At 56.0% G+C, this 17,172-nt stretch overlaps 1 protein-coding gene across 1 annotated transcript in view; it reads left to right on the top strand.

The window, feature by feature from the left end:
* Window positions 1-3,734: 3,734 nt before the first annotated feature.
* Window positions 3,735-17,172, top strand: part of PPP2R3B (protein phosphatase 2 regulatory subunit B''beta) — a gene marked incomplete at its 5' end in the record, with an annotated part of 52,006 nt that continues 38,568 nt past the window's right edge. Inside the window, one exon of the mRNA XM_082864519.1 lies at window positions 3,735-4,058. Within this exon, the coding sequence (XP_082720645.1) occupies window positions 3,735-4,058 (324 nt within the window). The remainder of the gene's footprint in view (window positions 4,059-17,172) is intronic.

Below are 17,172 nucleotides of genomic sequence, written 5' to 3'. Positions count from 1 at the left end.
TTTTTAGCATTTGAGATTTTTCAGTTCTCTTTAGTTTGCTTAGAACTGCTATGAATTCGTTTCATTTTCCCTCTTTTGTTCAACATTCTTATTCTTTGAAAGCTCATCAAAATGGGTGCTAACAAAAAAAATTTTTTTTTAACTATCAGGTCCATATCGCATTTTACCTAAAATGCTACTACTTATATAGGAAACGTTCAATGGATTTCCCCCTCCGTTTTGTCCTGGCTGCAGGAAAACCTTAGCACATAAGGAATGCTGAAAAAATGTTCAAACGCCATTTGATCCCTGGTTCTGTGTCTGGAAACCTTTCCCCAAAACCACTTTGCTTTCAATGGAGGGAAACTCGGGGGCACTGGGTCCGGGGTTTGTCTGAGTCCCACAAGTTAGAGGGTGCAGGGGTGAGCGAGGTTCACAGGAAGGAAATGGTTCCTCGACAATCAGGGAATGTGCAGTATTCCCGTAACGGGATGTGTCTGCCGGGGCTGCCCCACAGTGATGGGATGCACCAGCCACTTCCTCCACTTTCACATGGTCTGAAAGGAAGTCTTATCCAGCAAGAAACCAAGGCTGAAAAGGAAACCAGCCGGGAATAAAGCAAAGCAAATAAAGACAAGGAAGGGAAAAGACAGAGATGGAAAAGACACGCCAGTCAGAAAAGAGCCTCCACTGTACTTGATGGAACTCCCCATTAAGTACTTTGAGAGGAAGTCACGTGAAATCAAACTCATGTACCCTCGTGGCTGTTCAGGAGTCCTTTCTCACGAGAAAGACAAAGACCAAAAAAAAAAAAAAGAAAGAAAGAAAGAGAGAGAGAGATGGAGGGAGGGAGGGAGGGAGGAAGGAAGAGAGGAAGATGGAAGGAGAGAAAGAAAGGAAGAAAGGAAGGAGGGAAGAAAGAAGAAACTCAGGTGGAACAGCCGTGGCAGATATCAACTTGATCACTCCGACCTCTAGCTGCACAGAACACGTATATTTGGAGCTCAGGGTCAGCCCAGGACCAGTGAGACTGACCACATAGGACACTCTGTCCAGGGCGTCTTCATGCCTCACGCCTGAGTGTGCAATCAACCACCCGACCTGGGCTTTGGTGATAGGCAGGTGTGACTCAGAGCCACAGGGTGTTCTGAGCGCCTGCCTTTCCGAGCAGCTCTACCTGGGGCTGAAGCTGGTGTGTCCCACCGGCTTTGAGTTGATGGCCACAGAAGGGCCCTGGGCTCCCGTGGACGAAGGAAGGACTGCCCTCCCTCCCACTCCCCTGGATAAGCTCCGCCCTCCCACATGGGGAGCATGCGCAGTGCATGCCCTCCCACAGGGGGCCCTCTGGGATCTTCCTCTCCACTTGCACGCTGTCCACACACACCCCCACACCCCGCCCCACCGCCCTGAGACCTCCGCCACCCCTTGGAAGGCGGATGCAGCCAGCAGTGCTTCCATTCCTGCCATCAGCAGAGTCCTGCCTCTGTTCAGGGGTGGGCAGTGCACAACCCAGGCCCCTCCGGCCTCTGCCCCGCCGTCCTCGGGCCACACAGCACCTCTCTGTCCTCTGCGGCAGGATCCACCGCACAGACTGAAGGAGGTTCTGTTTCATTCCCGGAGTTTGTTGCTGTCCCGTTGGCAGACGCACAAACCTTTCTTTAGGCCCCGCGGAGCCCCGGCGTATAAAGCCGTCTTGTGCAGGGACTCAAAAAGACCATTCCCCACCCCCCCCCCACCCCACCCAAAACCACGTGGATGAATGGCAGCTCGTTTACAGACCCCGAGTGAAAAGCACATTTGTTCTTGGACAAGATGTCTGTATGTGATAAACTCAGAGACGTGTATTAATATTTACTTCTCTCCAGAAGTCACAGCCTGTGCACACAAGCATTAGCTTCCCAATGAATAGAAATAACCGCACAGACTTCCTGCATTATGGCCCTGTCCTGACACAGGATACTCGGATTTTTATCTTCAAGCCATATCAGTAAACAAAGGATATTGCATCCATCAAGCTCTCAGCCACTGCAGGCACCCTGGACTGTGCACCCTGGGGGGACTCAGGATGGAGAAAAGCAGGATACTGGTCCCAGATAGCTACGGTGCATATCAAGAGTGATTTCCTATCTTTAGCATCTTCCCATCCATAGAAAAGTGCTAAATTCATTAACTTGAGATGTCTGTTTTTCTTTCATTAACACTAACCTTCCAACTATCTTATTTTTTGTTGCAAAAAAGGCCTCTGTACTCTGGCTCCTCCCTGACCTCTTGGAAGAAGTCCCTCAGAGCCATCTGAGAGGCCACCTCCCTGGCTTAAGTCCTCAGCAAGTCCACGGAATAAAACATAATTCTCAACTCTTAGGCTGTGCATTTTTCTTCAGTCAACAAACACAAATGAAGTTTGAAATCATTGTAGGCACAAAATAAAACCATAGTTTAAGAGTTATTTAGTGAGTCTAGCTATATTTATACTCCTGAGAAATAGGAGAGCCCAGCTCATAAGACCTCGAAATTACCTCCTAAAAGAGAGCAAACCCAAGTGAAACCTCATACTGTTAAGAGAAAAAAAAACTTAGAAAAGAAAAAAGAAATCAAGGCATTAAAAAAAAAGAGGTGCACGTGTGCTGTGTGGATGATTTATCGACACTATTAAAAGGATAAACTGAAATAAGCTAGTCATGGGGCCAAAGTCATTTAAGTAATTACTTCCACTTCCATCAAAATAAACTTATTATTTTTGCAATTACAAAAGCAATTCATTCTCAGCCTGAAAGGCCAGCTTTAAAGCAGCTGCACGCCTCCAACCCGTCACTATCATTTAACAAATTTAAGGCAACCGCCACCATTGCGGTCTGAAGGGGCCCCGTTTTATCTAAAATGTGCATTTCCCCGCAACCGCCGCCACGCCCGCCTCCCGCTCGCTCCCGCGGTCGGCGGGCACGCACTGCGCATACTCCTCCCCTGTACCGCGCCCTCTCCGCGCACGATGTCCGGCCGCCGACTAGCTCCCGGCGGGCACGCACTGCTCATGCTCCACCGACGGGCCTCCCGAGCGCCACTACAGGCATGCACTGCGAATGCCCAACAGACCGGCCAACTAACCCCGCCCATCCCGGCGAGATGGCACCGCGCATGCTTGCACTTCCGCGGACAAAAGGGCACGTCGCTGGTGCGGGCCGCACCCCAAGAAAGCCTAAAAGCTGAAAGACATGGGGTGGGGTGCCCGCCATCCCCCGCCCCCGTCCCCACTCCAGCTCCTGAGCGCTGTCCAGCCCACTGAAACGCCCCGGCACAGCCACGGCTGGAGTCGTGGGCGCCGACGGGCGGCGCCGTGATGACGCCACGTGTCACGGTGACGCACGACATAGGCGACCTTCTTTGGGAGCGCGGCCGGCGCGCCCGTTTTGAAGCTGCCCTGAGCTGGGCGGGCCTCGCCGCGGTCCGGCCTTCCGCCTCCGCCGTGCCCCCGAGTCCGCGCAGTCCCTGGGCGGGGCGCCGCCCTACCCCTGACCCATGACCCCGGGCCAGCGACGCCCGCCGGGCAGTTGATTCCACACCGGACCCCGGGCCCGCGACGCCCGCCGGGCCGGCCGCCTTCACCCGGGACCACGGGTCCGGGACCCCCGTGGGGCTCGTCCCCTCTGGCGGCCGTCGCCTACTAGTAGGAGGTCCTTTCAGGCCGGACTTCGGTCCCGGCTTCAGGCACCTGTGCAGGAGGAAGGAGTCCCCCTGGAAGGTGGGTCCGAGCCCTGGAGATGCCGCCCGGCAAAGTCCTGCAGCCCGTCCTGAAGATGAAGGTGGACGAACTCTTCCTGTGCTGGCTCAGCGAGTCCAGCACGCAGGCAATGCTCCAAGACTGCTTGCAGAGGATCAAGATGCCCGGGGGGCACGAGGGGGTCGGGGGAGACGCAGGGCAGCCCGGGCCCCCGTTCGCAGCCCCGGCCCTTGCCTGCAGGCCGCGCGGGTTGGATAGCCCAGGGGCGCCCAGCCTGTCCACCGCTCTCCCCCTGGGAGCCGCCTCTAGTGCCCGGAGTGGACCACCTGTTCGAGGGCCTCGTCGATCCGCAGGGACGAGAGTAGTAAGTTACTCTTCCTTCTAACGCCTAAGGAGGTAACTCGGGTCGCCTGACGTGTAGCTGAGGGTGGCTGAAGATGCTGGAGGAGGGTCAGGCATGAAAGCGCTTGCATGGCTAGCCTCTTCCCTCTGCAAAGTCTCGCACACAGAAAAATGTTGTCTTTGACACATTCCCAAGTTGGGCGTCATTCTGGGACAGCAGTATATTTAATTTTTACAAAAGGTGCTTTTTGATTTTTAATACTGTGTCGGTTAAAAGTAATAAAGCGTCTCCAGGTGTTGCGGGAAGACGTATGGTTGGTGCATATCGTACCCCTAGCCTACGCCTAAGCCTGAAGGAGTGTGACTGTTCCATTGGGACTTGATGATAACATTGGAGTGTTTTCGGTTGAGCCCGCATCCATCCCATCAACAGCACTGAGCATATCAGGAGGAGGGACCTCCCCCATCACTTAGTCTGCTGGTTCCCAGCCACGAAGGGGAGGGTGAGAGGTGGATGTCAGTCCGGAAGGAACTCGTCTGGTTCCAAGTGATTGGAGGGTGTCTGACATGTTCTCACAGATCAAGGATATTTTCCAGAAAGTGAGCCTCCAAGGAGGATGGGAGGTAGACCCAGAGGCAGCTTGGGAGACCCTGTAGAAACGCCCCGAAGGAGGCTTATTTGGATCTGCAGGAACGTGTGTCCTGGGACCCATCCCTGAGTCTGACCGTCTGCAGTGCCCCCACTGACCTGCAGAACCACAGTGTTCCAGGTCTGCCTGAGCCCCCATTGAACTGAGGAGGTGGGTACGTGAGAAGGGCCAGGGCTCAGCAAGATCCCTCTAGCAGTGACAGCCCCCTGCCCGTCCACCCTCAGGCACTCTTCCGCCCTGGGATCCCTCAGGCCTTCTGTGGGGAGCTCCCCACTTTGTCACTAAGTGTGCTCCGGTGACACAGCCTGGCGGACACCGCTGGAAGATGAATTCTTGTGTTTCGTGACCCCATGACTTGGTGTGAGTCCCCTTAGGTCTGGAGATGTCTACAAAAGGTCAGCTCGTGCAAGGAGGGTGACTTGGATGCATGTGAAGAGAATGTGTTTCTGCGCAGCAAGTAGGAAGTCACAGACCTGTGGAAGTTAAGTTCTGTAGGCGTTCACAGCAGGGAGAGGCCATTCCTCTCCGTCTGGAGGGATGGGGCGTGGAGGAAGTGAGCTGTGGGACTAGGGGGTGCCCTGAATTGGGGGAGGGCGCCTGGGGGGGGAGGGGACGTGGGGGGGTGGCTATGTTCCAAGTGTGAGGACCAGATGTTTATGCTCAGAGCCGCCGCACGGCAGGCTGCTGCATCTGGGCCGCGCCAGCCGGATTGGGATTGAGCCAGAAGCAGAGCTCAGGGCTGGGTAATCTCTCTGCCTCTGTGGCCGGCTGCTGGGCTTCCCGAGGGCAGCGACATGGCGGGAGTGGTGTTTCCTCAAGACCACGTAATTGCATTGCGCTGCGCTGTATGGGGCCCGCAGAGAGATGAGCTTCTGCCTGGAGGGGTGGGGCGTGGCCTGGGGGGCGTGGCCAGGATGGAAAGGGGGTGAATGAAAGGAAGTGCTGACGGAGGTGGGTTGAGACTGAAGACCCCTCCTCTGGCCTGTGGTTTTCATGACCAGATACAGCAAGTCAGCACGAGAAACCGGTTTTGAGGGAAAACAGAATGACTTTCTCTTAGTCGTCCCAAGAGTGTTCAAAAAGTGATGATGGACCTTGCCTGGTACTTGAAGGTGACTTTAAGCACATCTCAGTGTATTTGGAATTTATGGCGCGCTTCACTTGGATTTCGAGAAGCGAGTAACCCAAAAGGATGTTTCTCATTCGGACAAAATGATAAGAGCTCTTTTGCCCCAAGAAGTGGATAATTAATTTCAGAAAAACGTTCATACGTAAAGTGCTGTGAGGAAAGCTCTGAACCTTTTTTTCTTTAACAACTAATAGGAAGCAAGTGAGACTCACGTGAGGCCCTCACCCATGGGAGCGGTGGGGAGGAGGCTGGGTCCTGACGCTCCTCGCAGAGCCCAGGACACCTCAGAGTCCTGGGAGTGACAGGCAACAATCCACCCTCCCCCATCCTGGAGACCAGATGTCTGAGGTCAAGGTGTCCCAGGACCGCGCTCCCTCCAGAGGCTCCAGGGGAGGGTCACTCCTGCCTCTTCCAGCTTCTGGGGGCTCCAGGCGTCCCTGGGTTTGTGGCCGCGTCCCTCCCGTCTCTGCCTCTGTCTTCACGGGGCTTCTCCTCTGTGTCTGGGTCTCTCGCCTTCTGTGTCTTAGAAGGACCCTGTCATTGGATGTAGGGCCACCCTCCTCCAGGAGGACCTCAGCTCAGATCTTTGACTTTATCCCATCTGCAAAGACCCTGGGCACTGTCCCTCCCCCTTCACTGCTGTGCCTCCTCTCCCCACTTCCCATCGCCATCGGAAGCGAAGGGCTCTGTTTTATCTCTCTGCCGCCTGCTGCGTCCCGCGTGCCTGGACACACTCAGACCTCCACGGTGGGTATGCTGAGGGGTGCGCGTGTCGGCTGACCCCCCAGCCCAGCGGCAGCTGAGCCCCTCCCTGAGTGTGGAAGTAGAGGTGTCAGGGAAAGGGAGGGGCTTGTTCTTAACCCTTGATTTTTGAAAAGTCCAGTTTGTGGGGGGTTAGTTTACATACAGCGAATGGTGCCTATAGGTGTGCGGGACGGTCGTCACACTCACTCACGTGTGAACACGCCGAGGAGCAGAGCGCTTCCTGCCTCCAGGGCCCCGTGCCCCTCGTCCCAGGCAGCCACTCCCGCTCCCAGGATCTGTCTGAGGTGCTGCGCAGCCTGCGCTTCCCTCTCCCTGCCGAGTAGGATCCCGTCGCGTGGATGGACCACAGCCTGATTGTCGCTTCAGCACTGGGGGCCACTCGAGCTGTTTCTGTGTGTGCTTCTCATGAATGAAGCTGCTGAGAACCTCGTGTGGACAGGTGTTTGCGTCTCTCTCGGATGAATGACCTTGGAGTGGAATTGCTGGGTTGTGCGCTGTGTGTGTGTTTAACTTAAAAAACAGAACAAAACTGAAAAGCCTCCAAAGCCCCTACACTGTTCTGAGGCAGGTGTCACGCCCCGTTTCCCCAGCCGTGCGTGCGGGTCCTCGTCCACGCCTCCCCGGCACTGGCTGTCCTTAGACTTCTACTTCAGCCGTCCCGGCGGGCGTGTTGTGTGTCATGGTTTTACCTGCCTTTCCCTGCTTTCTGGTGACAGCGAGCATCTTTTCATGACTTATCAGCCATTGTGCGCCGCCTGTCCAAATCTTCTGCCCATTTTGAAAACTGGGTATTTCTCCGTCGTTGAGTCGTAAGGGCTCTTTATGTGGAATCTGGATACAGCTCCTTTATGAGACACATGTTTCCACATATTTCTCTTCAGTCTGTGGCCTGTTTTGTCATTTGTTTAACATGTGTTTTGAAAGCAAAAGCTGTTACTTTTTTGATTCTTTCAATTTTATTCTTTTATGGTTCTTATTTATTACATCCAATCTACGAAATATGTGCCTATCCCAAGCTCTCAGGGTTATCTGCTCTTTTCCTTCTAAAAGCTTCCTGGTTTTCACTTTGCATTTAAACTTCTGATCCATTTCATAAGTTTCTGCATGTGGTGTAAGATATCCAGGTACACAGCAGTTTTGAAATCTCTCCTTTTCCCATTGAGTTGCATTGTCTGAAATCAATTGGCTGTATGCGTCTGGGTCTATTTTCTCATCCCTAACCCACTGATCTGTGTTTGTATTCTCACTCTGGGGCGCTTTGTAGACTAACATGTGGAAAGTGGGTGGTGTACGGCCAACTCTGTCCTTTTAAAACAGCTCTAGCTATGCTGACATTCGCATTTCCACCTAACATTGAGAATCAGCTTATGAACTTGTACAGAAAGGGCCTATTGGCATTTTGATCGGGATTGCATTGAATCTGTAGATCAGCTAGGTGTAACTGATGCCCCCGAACAGCTGAGTTTTCCAGCCCATGAACTCTGGGTGTTTCTCCGTTTACTTACGTGCCCCATAGTTTCTCTCAGCAATGTTGTGTGCACACAGGTGTCACACCTCCTTGGTTAAATTTATTATCCATCTATTTAGATCTTTCTCTGCAGCTGTTTTGTAGTTTTGGGGGTATCCAGTTAACCGTTGATTCCCTCAGGACATGTGACCATGTTCTAGGTTAGAAGTGCATTCCTTGGAGACACGCTCGTGTGTATGTGCAGATGCGTGTACACACAGCAGGCACGTGTGTTTACTTTGACGCATCCTTAGATTTTCCTGCAGATGTGTTGGAGACAGAAAGGGCCTGGAAGTCCTCGGAGCAGAAGGTCAGGATCCTGAGAGCGTTTCCTGGGAGCCTTGAGTTTGCCCAGTGACCGTGACTTCATAGAGGGGCTGAGCTTGGCCATGTTCCATTCTGTGGATCTCTTAGTGAAGAACGATTTCTGGTTTTCGTAGTTGGCATCAACGAGAATCTTTGTGCAGGAAGGAGGGGAAATACTGAGAACTTTTTATCACTGGTCAGGAGTTTGCCACATTGAAGTGGCACGAAGCTAGACGCCCTCCGTTCTCTTCCTGACGAGTGGAACCAGGAGGTTTCTCAGGATCGTGGTGGGGTGTGTGTGAGTGCTCTTGTCCTGTCCCCTCGGGCCTCCCAAACAGGGCCCCGCGCCCGCAGCCTGCATGCGCCACCAACGGCGCCTCACTCTGGTACCCGGCGTCCGCCGGGCGCTGCCTGGGCCGCCACAGACAGGGCTGCGTGAGGAGCCTGAGGGCCCTGAGATGCAGATTGGCCACAGCCCACCCCCAGCGATGGTGGGTATCGCCTCGCCCCCAAGTCCTCAGCTCCCCCAAAGCTGCCTGTGGGCCCCCCGTGGACCAGCTTCCCCAGGCCTTGTCCAGGCTGCTGGGTCGAAAGGGGCCGACTTGAGGCTCGGCCACTGGATGGCCACTGTGGCCCGGGGGGGACACTACATGGCCGAACCCAGTCCAGGGCAGCACCGGTTCAGTCCTGGCTTAGTCCTAGTTCAGGAGCCACGTTTGATTCCTTGCTCTGGGGTCCTGGTTCAACCTGGTCCATTCCTGGTTCAGGGCCCTTGTCTGGTCGGGTTCAGGAGGCCTGGTTCAGTGCTGGTTTAGCTTGGCTCCGGAGCATTGGTTCATGGCCCGTGTCCAGTCCTGGTTCAGTTGCTTGTTCGGTCCTGGTCAGGAGACCTGGTTTAGACCTGGTTCAGGAGGCCTGGTTCAGTCCTGGTTCAGAGGCTCTGGCTTAGTCTTGGTTCAGGGGCCCTGGTTCAGTGCTGGTTCAGGGGCCCTGGTTCAGGGGCCCTTGTTCAGTGGTGGTTCAGGGGCCCTGGTTCAGTGCTGGTTCAGGGGCCCTAGTTCAGTGCTGGTTCAGGGGCCCTGGTTCAGTGCTGGTTCAGGGTTCCTGGTTCAGTCCTGGTTCAGGGTTCCTGGTTCAGAGTTCCTGGTTCAGTTGCTTGTCCAGTCCTGGTCAGGAGTCCTGGATCAGTTTTGGTTTAGGAGCCCTGGTTCAAGTTCTGGTTCAGGAGATCTGGTCCAGGGCTCTGGTTCAGCCCTGGTTTGGGCCCTGCTTCAGTGGTCCTGGCTGAGTCTTGTTTTAGTCCTGGTTCAGGAGGGTGCTGGAGCTAAAGCCAGGGAGTATCTCCATGGGTTCCCCATATAGCAGGTACCTTCAGCCTGGGTCTTTATTATCCCCAGGGCCCCACAAAGGCAGAACACGTCCATCACGTTGCCCCATGTTGGATGGGACCTTTGAATGGGGCTTGTAGGGGGGCAGAATCAGGGCCCTCCCCACCCCAGAGGACTCACCCGCAGAGTCGCCGGTGGTGTGTGCCTGCAGGGGGAGTCCTCGTGGCGGCGCCTCAGAGCCCAGGGCCTCAGGAGCTGGGTTAGTGACTGTCTAGAGCAGAGCTGTGTGCCGCCCCTCGCCCCTGTTTGTGACAGCATTGCCTAGGATTTACACTCGCTTCTTTGTTTATTTTTGTTTTCACTTTACACTCGTTTCTTTGGAGCATTCATCTTCTCAGCACTCTAGGCAGTACTGTGCGGGTCTCAGGTCAGTGTCAGACTCAGCGGGTCTTCAGAGCCTTGAAGGGCAGTTTGGGAACAGGTCCACAGCAGAGAGTGCTGTGGGAGCCTCTGTGAGTGTTGTGACCTGGTGACCTGCTTGGCGGAGCTGATGACATCCTTCAGGAGGGCCCTGGGGACGGATGGATGAAGAGACAGATGAGACGGTCTTTGGGACAGGTGGACCGTGGATGGGAGAGTCCTGAGGCTGGATGGATGTGTGGGTGGGGACAGGTGGACAGGTGGAAGGGAGGCCCGTGAAAACAGTTGCTGAGCCCTTTTCCAGAATTCCAGTTTCGGGGGCAGCGGTGGTGGTGGAATTTGTGTCTCTACCCCGTCCCAGGGTCTGCTGCTGGGAACCCCTGGGAGGACCCGTGCTCGGAGCAGTGGAGGCAGTCAGTCAGTGCAGGGGATGGGGGTGCTCTGAGGAGGCACTTCGGACCCCGCAGCAGGGGCCCTGCCGTCTACACAGTCTTCACCTTGGCCCAGAAGCGGTGTCGCCGCGGGAAGCGCGGCTGGAGGGGCCGGCGCGTGTGACTGCGGCGGGAGCTGGGCCCACGTGTGCGCGTGTGCACCGCCTCCGGTCCGCGTGGTTAGGACAGGACCGGGGGTGCCAGACCGCGTCGCATCGGCTCCCTGCGGGGAAGCTGCGGAGCAGGGGCTCTGGGCGCTCGGAGCCACTGTACTCACACCACGGGCAGGCCTGCAGGGGGGCCACGGCGGAGGCGTCCGTGCTTTCGGAAATACGTCCGTGGTGTTCCCACGTGGGAACGTTTCTGTCCGAGTGACCCTGCGCCGTTTCTGGAGTCTGTGCTTTTCAGGATTAGGTGGAAGTTGAGCTGCCAGTGCCCCGAGACCAGCTGTCAGCACAGAGCCTGGGGGGCCAGTGAGTGTGTCGGTCTGCGGCCACAGCACCACTGCTCACCCGACGGCCGCGTGCGCCACGTTTCTGGTTGTTGCAGTTGGGGGAGGGGCCCTGGCATCTGGGGTAGAGACCAGGGCTGCCCCCGCCACCCCCTGCCCCGCAGACAGTCGTCCACCCCGCCGTGCGCACAGCACCGAGGCCGAGGTCTGCTCGGGAGGCCCGCTGGCCGGTCCCTTCACGATGTCACCTCCTTGCCCCGGGCTGCAGTGTCCTGACAGCACAGAGCCAGCAGACCCTGTGGTGGGTCAGAGGTCAGACCCCGCTGTCATGGCTCCCTGTTTGCCTGCTCTTAACAGCGTGGTTAGGCTCGGGTGTCCAGGAAGGCGCAGTCCCACAGGAAGCCTGTCCACGCAAACGTGTTCCAGGGGTACGTTTGTGTGCTGAAGAACACTTCGTATCCCCACACGGGCTGTTGGTACGAACGTGTGTGTAATTAGACCGGGATGAAAGGAGGAGGTTTCGGGAGCGGCGTGGATCAGTCTTCTGGGCAGAGTTCGCGTTTCAGGGGCCTGGTGCGACCGTTCTGGGTCCCCACCAGGGGAAGGCGGCAGGGTCCCCGTGGATGCTCCCCCACACCCGCCGGGGCCAGAGTGGTGGTTGTCTCGCATGGCAGGGGTCGGGGACAGCATTTGGGCCTGGGAACTGCTCCCGGGCTGTGCTGCGTGTCCTGCCAGCCTGACCACCCACCGTGCACCTCTTCATCCCCTGGAGCCACCTGCTTCCGGCTTCCCGGCTGTGCGCTGCAGCCCCGGGGAGGTGATGCGGGGCCTCCCCTGCTCTTTGCCTCTTGCAGGTGCCCCATCAGTGGTCCTGGAAGAAGGAAGCACCTTTGCAAGGCCGTGCTGGAAGGGAGAGTGAGGACGCGTGGTGCACAGGTCCCTGAGGATCCCCGGGGCCCCAGGAGAAGGGACGCAGGGGGGCCCTGGAGGACGCTTGCTGGGGAGGATGGCGGAGCTCTGGGGGTGGCACCAGCACCCAGCTGGGCACCCGGGCGGGGGTCAGGGGCAACGGAAAGGGGCTCCTCAGGATACAGAGGACAGGGGCTGAGGGGAGGGTCCGGGGGCTCACGAGGAGGTGGGTGCAGGGTCTCCAGGAGGACGTGGGTGCAGCGTCTCCATGAGGAGGTGGGGGGCAGCTGCTGGTCCTTGGACTTGCAGGGCTGCCTGTGGCAGACAGGGGTCCTCTCAGGCCTGCAGCTGCAGGGCTCTGTTGATGCCCTGGGTGGAGGTCCTGGACCTCCACCTCTATCTGCGTCTCCCTGGCTGTGACATGGGCTTCTCCGGCTGCCACAGAGCGGCTGGGAAGTGCCGTTCCCCATGTGTCATCCGCGTCTCCGCTTTGAAGCGGGGTGGCCTGGCGTCGGTAGCGTCCTGTGCTGAAGGGTGCTGCAGCTCACCGGGCTGTGCAGAGGTGCGACAGACCGTCCAGGGCGGTGCTGTAGTGTCCCTCTGGCTGGCCGAGAGTGGATGGCTTAGTTTGGAGATGCGGTGCCTTCCCATTTAGGGTTCCAAGGACGTCAATAGTTGTGCACAAACCCTCTCCCGCCTTAGCCACCCCCTGAGGCAGCCAGGGCTCTCAGCAACGCCCATGCAGCCCGAGGTCTCCTCTGCAACTGCAGGCAGACTTCTACCCGCTGCGTTCTCGTGTCCTTCATCCCATAAAGCTCACCGAGTTCAGGCGCGTGCTTCTGCACCTCGTCTCCTTGCTGAGCACTGCTCCCTGAGCGGGGGTGCCTCGTGTTGTGTCTGCTGGACCCTGGGCCTGTCCCGGGCTTTGAGCTCACGGGTACTCGTGCTGAGCACGTTCGCCTGTGAGTCCTCGTGAGGACCGTGTCTCCGCTCACCTTAGGGACAGGCCTAAGGAGGGATCGCTGGGTTTTATGGCACACGTGCATTTTGCTGTTTAAGCGCCTGTCAAATTGCCTTCCCAAGGGGCTGCGTGGTGGCTGTTCCTGCCCCATCCTGACCAGCCCTGGCTATCGCCAGGTCCCTGACCTGCCCCGCTCTGGAATGTGGGCCTCTGGGGGCACCTCTGCGGCTTTATCTGCGTTTCCCTGGTGACGGTGATGTTGGGCTTTTTTGCTGAAGTGTCCATTCAGAGCCTCTACCATTTTCCCCGCTGGGTCGTTGGTTTTCTCATTCAGTTGGTAAGTCCTGTGTGTATGCTGGATACAACTCCTTTATCATGTACAGGATCTGCAAATTGTCTTCCTAGTGAATGACTTCTCTTATGTTCCATTTCTTCTACCTCTTTTATCAAGATATAATTGACATGCAGCACTTCATAAGTTTGTGTACAGCGTAATGATTAGACTCATGTAATCGTGAGATGCTGACCACGATAAGTATAGTTCGTTATCTCATATAGATACAACATTAAAGATATATTAAAAAAAGATACCTTTTCTTTTGTTGTGCTGAGAACTCCTAGGATTTACTCTTAACAACTCCCATATATAGCAGTGCTAACTATTTTTACCATGTTGTGCATTGCATCCCTAGTACACATGTATCCCCTAACTGGAAGTTTGTATCTTTTGACCTCCTCATTCAATTCCCTCTTCACACCTGCACTTCCTCTAGTAAGGAACCTGATCTCTTTTGCTATGAGTGTTTGTTTTGAAGTATAATTGACCTATAAAACTATGTTCTTGTTCTACAAGATAGTGATTTGGTATTTCTATACATTTCAATGAATCTAGTAATGATATGTCGCCGTACAAAGATGTTACATAGGGGCTTCCCTGGTGGCGCGGTGGTTGGGAGTCCGCCTGCCGATGCAGGGGACACGGATTCGTGCCCCGGTCCGGGAAGATCCCACGTGCCGCAGAGCGGCTGGGCCCATGAGCCATGGCTGCTGGGCCTGCGCATCTGGAGCCTGTGCTCTGTAACGGGAGAGGCCACAACAGTGAGAGGCCCGCGTACTGCAAAAAAAAAAAGATGTTACATAATTACTGTTTCCCACACTGTACATTTATACCCCTGACTCATTTATTTTGCAATTGGAAGTCTGTATCTCAGTCTCCTTCACCTTCTCTTATATTCTTATTAGTGTTTTCTGAAGCAGAAAAGTTTTAAATTTTGATGAGGTCCAATTTATTACTTATTTGATGTTCCCAAAAGTATAGTCCATAATCTAAACCATCTTTGTCATACCCTGGGGCAGATAGGTGTTCTCCTGTGTCTTCTCTAGAACTTTTCCAAATTTCGCTTTTATGCTTAGACTTATGGTCTTGTTCAGGTTAATTTCTATGTGTGGTCTGAGGTAAGTTTCGAAGCGTGCTTTTTTGTACGTGATTACTCAATTGCTGCGGCGTCGCTTTCTGAAATGATTTCCCATTGAACTGTGCCGGCGCCTTTGCCGGAAGTCCCGTGTCCGCAGGTGTCTGGGTTGGTTCCTGGACCTTCTGTCCTGAGCCTGTGAGCACCTGTGTGTGCACTGCAGGTCGCCCCGCGTTCTGGTGAACTGAAACCAGCACCCTGCCTGCCCCGGTGCACGACTGTTGGGATGGCTTTTCTGGGTGCTTTTTGCTTCCGTAGACTTTTAGAATCATGGTGCGAAGTTCTACACAAAAAGGCCACGTGGTCTGCAGACCCTGTGGGGCAGTGGCCGCCCGGCAGTGCGGGTCACCCGTCATGGAGGCTCCCGTCCTTGTCCGCAGGGTTTCTGGCTGGGAGGGCGGGTCTTACGGTGCCTCCCTTAGACGAGTTGCTGGGGCGTTTGTTCCTTGTGGTGCTGCTGGGAGTGGAACTGTCTTCCCGTCACCTCCCCATGCCGACTTCCGACAGCCGTGCACTTGAGTCCCCACCCTGTGATGTTGCCGACCCGCTGATCAGTTCTGTGGTCAGTAGATGCTTGAGGACTCTGCACCGGGGTCGTGCTGGCATGAAGGACAGCTGTCCCGCGTCACCCCTCCCGGCCGGCATGCCTGGGACTTTCCTTCCTGCCCGACACTTCAGCTGGGGTCTCGGGGCCTGGTCAGGGGTCAGCGCTGAGAGCGGAGGTGCTCGATTTGTCCCGGCTCAGCCAGAAAGCATCCCGTCTTCCTCAGGATGACATAGATACAGGTGTTTTCATAACGCCCTTCGCAGGTTGAGGAAGGTACCCTGTATGTTTAGTTGGTTGGGAACTGTTAACGTGAATGGGTGTTGAATCTTGTCCAATTCTTTATGATCACGTGATGTTTTCTCACTTGATCTGTGGGTGTTAACCAGCCTTGCTTCCTTGGATGAATCCACTGATCCCAGCTGATGATCTCGCATGTTGCTGGGCTCTGAGGGCTCCCATGTTGTGAGGTCAGTGTGTCTGTGGTCGGGGGACACCCGTCTCCCGTCTTCTGTGTGATGTCCTTGGCGGTGGTGTCAGGGGGATGCTGGCCTCCCAAGAGGAGCTGGCAGTGGTTACCCCTTGCTCTGTTTTCTGTAAGGGTGTTCAATATCGGTATCATTTCTTCCTTAAAATGCTCTGTAGAATCTAGGCAGGGGGTGAATCTGGTCTCCGTTCCTCTTTTGTCTGGAAGCATACCTCCCTGGGTGTCGAGTCCCAGACCACAGCCCGTTTGAACAAACGTCAGCTCCTTTCCGTCCTACAGACTACACGCTGTCGTCACAGAGCAGCGTAGAGATCAGCGTTGTCAGACAAGTCCAGAAACTTAAGAACAGACTTCCAGAAAACTCCTTTGCCAGAGGGGAAGCACCGTGAGCTGTCTGAGATCGCTCAGACCGCACGAGGAGGCTGGCACTAACTCGTCTCTAGCCGCCGCCGTCTGGGGGCCTCGTGTGCACGTGGCCTGGCCGCCTCTGGGCCTTTCGGGAGCCGGGGCAGGAGATGGGCCAGTGCCGAGGTGACTCTGTAGCCGGGTTGCAGAGCTGATTGTCGGGAATTGTTATTTTATATGCATCGACGCTAAATTGTGGACAGTACATCACGTCTTAGTTTTCCTGGCCAGCTTTTGGCTCCGAGCTCAGAGAATCATGGGATGAGCAACATGGGGAGGGGGTGCTGGTGGCAGGGATCAGCTGTTCTCTGCTGTCCCGGGGACTTCAGGCCTCCGCGGAGACCCGGGGCCTCAGGGGTGCCCGTGGCCTGCTGCCAGCCCCAGGGTCTGCACCGCCGGCGTTGGGCGCCGTCCATACCGGGCGTGGCTGAGAGGAGTTTTCACGGGTGTTTTGCCAGCGAGGGGCCGCCCCCGGCCCCCATGGCTCTTTCTGTTCCTCATGACAGTGTCTCCAGCCTGGCTGGTGGCTCAGGTTCCGGAGCACCAGGGCCTGGGCTGAAGGAGGGGAAAGAGAGCCGGTGATGCTGTGTCTGCACGTGCCGAGCGCCCGCGTGGTTCTAGACGCTGCCTCGGTGGGTGTGCTGCTCTCAGAGCAGTGGCCGCGGGGGGCAGATGTTCCCTGTCTGTGGAGCGGCCCGGAGCCGCCAGTCCTGCGCAGGGTCAGCTGCCTACCTGAGCCAGGCCCACTCCACCCCGTGGCCTGCGGCCTGTTTCCTCACCTGCTCCCTCTGTCCGGGGCTGTCCTGCAGGTGAGCCCTTGCTCTGGGGCAGAAACGTTACTGAAGGTTGCTGGGGGCCTCAGTCTCCCTCTCTCCTGAGCTACATTTGAGCGTTGGAGGAGCTATGGATTTTTCCCCAGTTTACCTAGAAGTGAAGAAATGAGTAAAATATTCCTTTTTTCTACTTGGATTAAATTTCTGGTTTGTAGCCAAATTGTAACCTACACGTGAGGGGTCTTGGGGACTCTCTCGGTGTCGGTTTCATGCCGCCTCAGCACTGCAGTTGACGCACGCGTACCAGCATCGCTACAGAAACTTAAACAGAAAAGTTGAGAGCTGACTTGGAAAGGTAGAGTCTGTATGGTCGGGAGGCCCTGCGGGCAGGGCCTGCCCAGGTGTGTAGTTCCTGTGCTGCCCCACCTGCCCTTGTGCTCATCTCTCACGCTCAGTGCAGCAGCGCCAAGCTTTGCTGTGAAAACTCACCCCTGGGCTTAGCAGCCCCTGTGTTCTCGGCAGTCTGTGTTCCCCAGTCTGTGCCGGCACAGGACCTGCAGCCATCCCGTGGGCTGGTTGGCCAGGGCCAGGCACAGGG

The sequence above is a fragment of the Leucopleurus acutus genome, assembly GCF_964270905.1.
Source record: "Leucopleurus acutus genome assembly, chromosome: X".
Lineage (NCBI taxonomy): Eukaryota > Metazoa > Chordata > Mammalia > Artiodactyla > Delphinidae > Leucopleurus > Leucopleurus acutus.
Note: the sequence above shows the minus strand (reverse complement) of the source record. Positions and strands in the feature narration are given on the sequence as shown.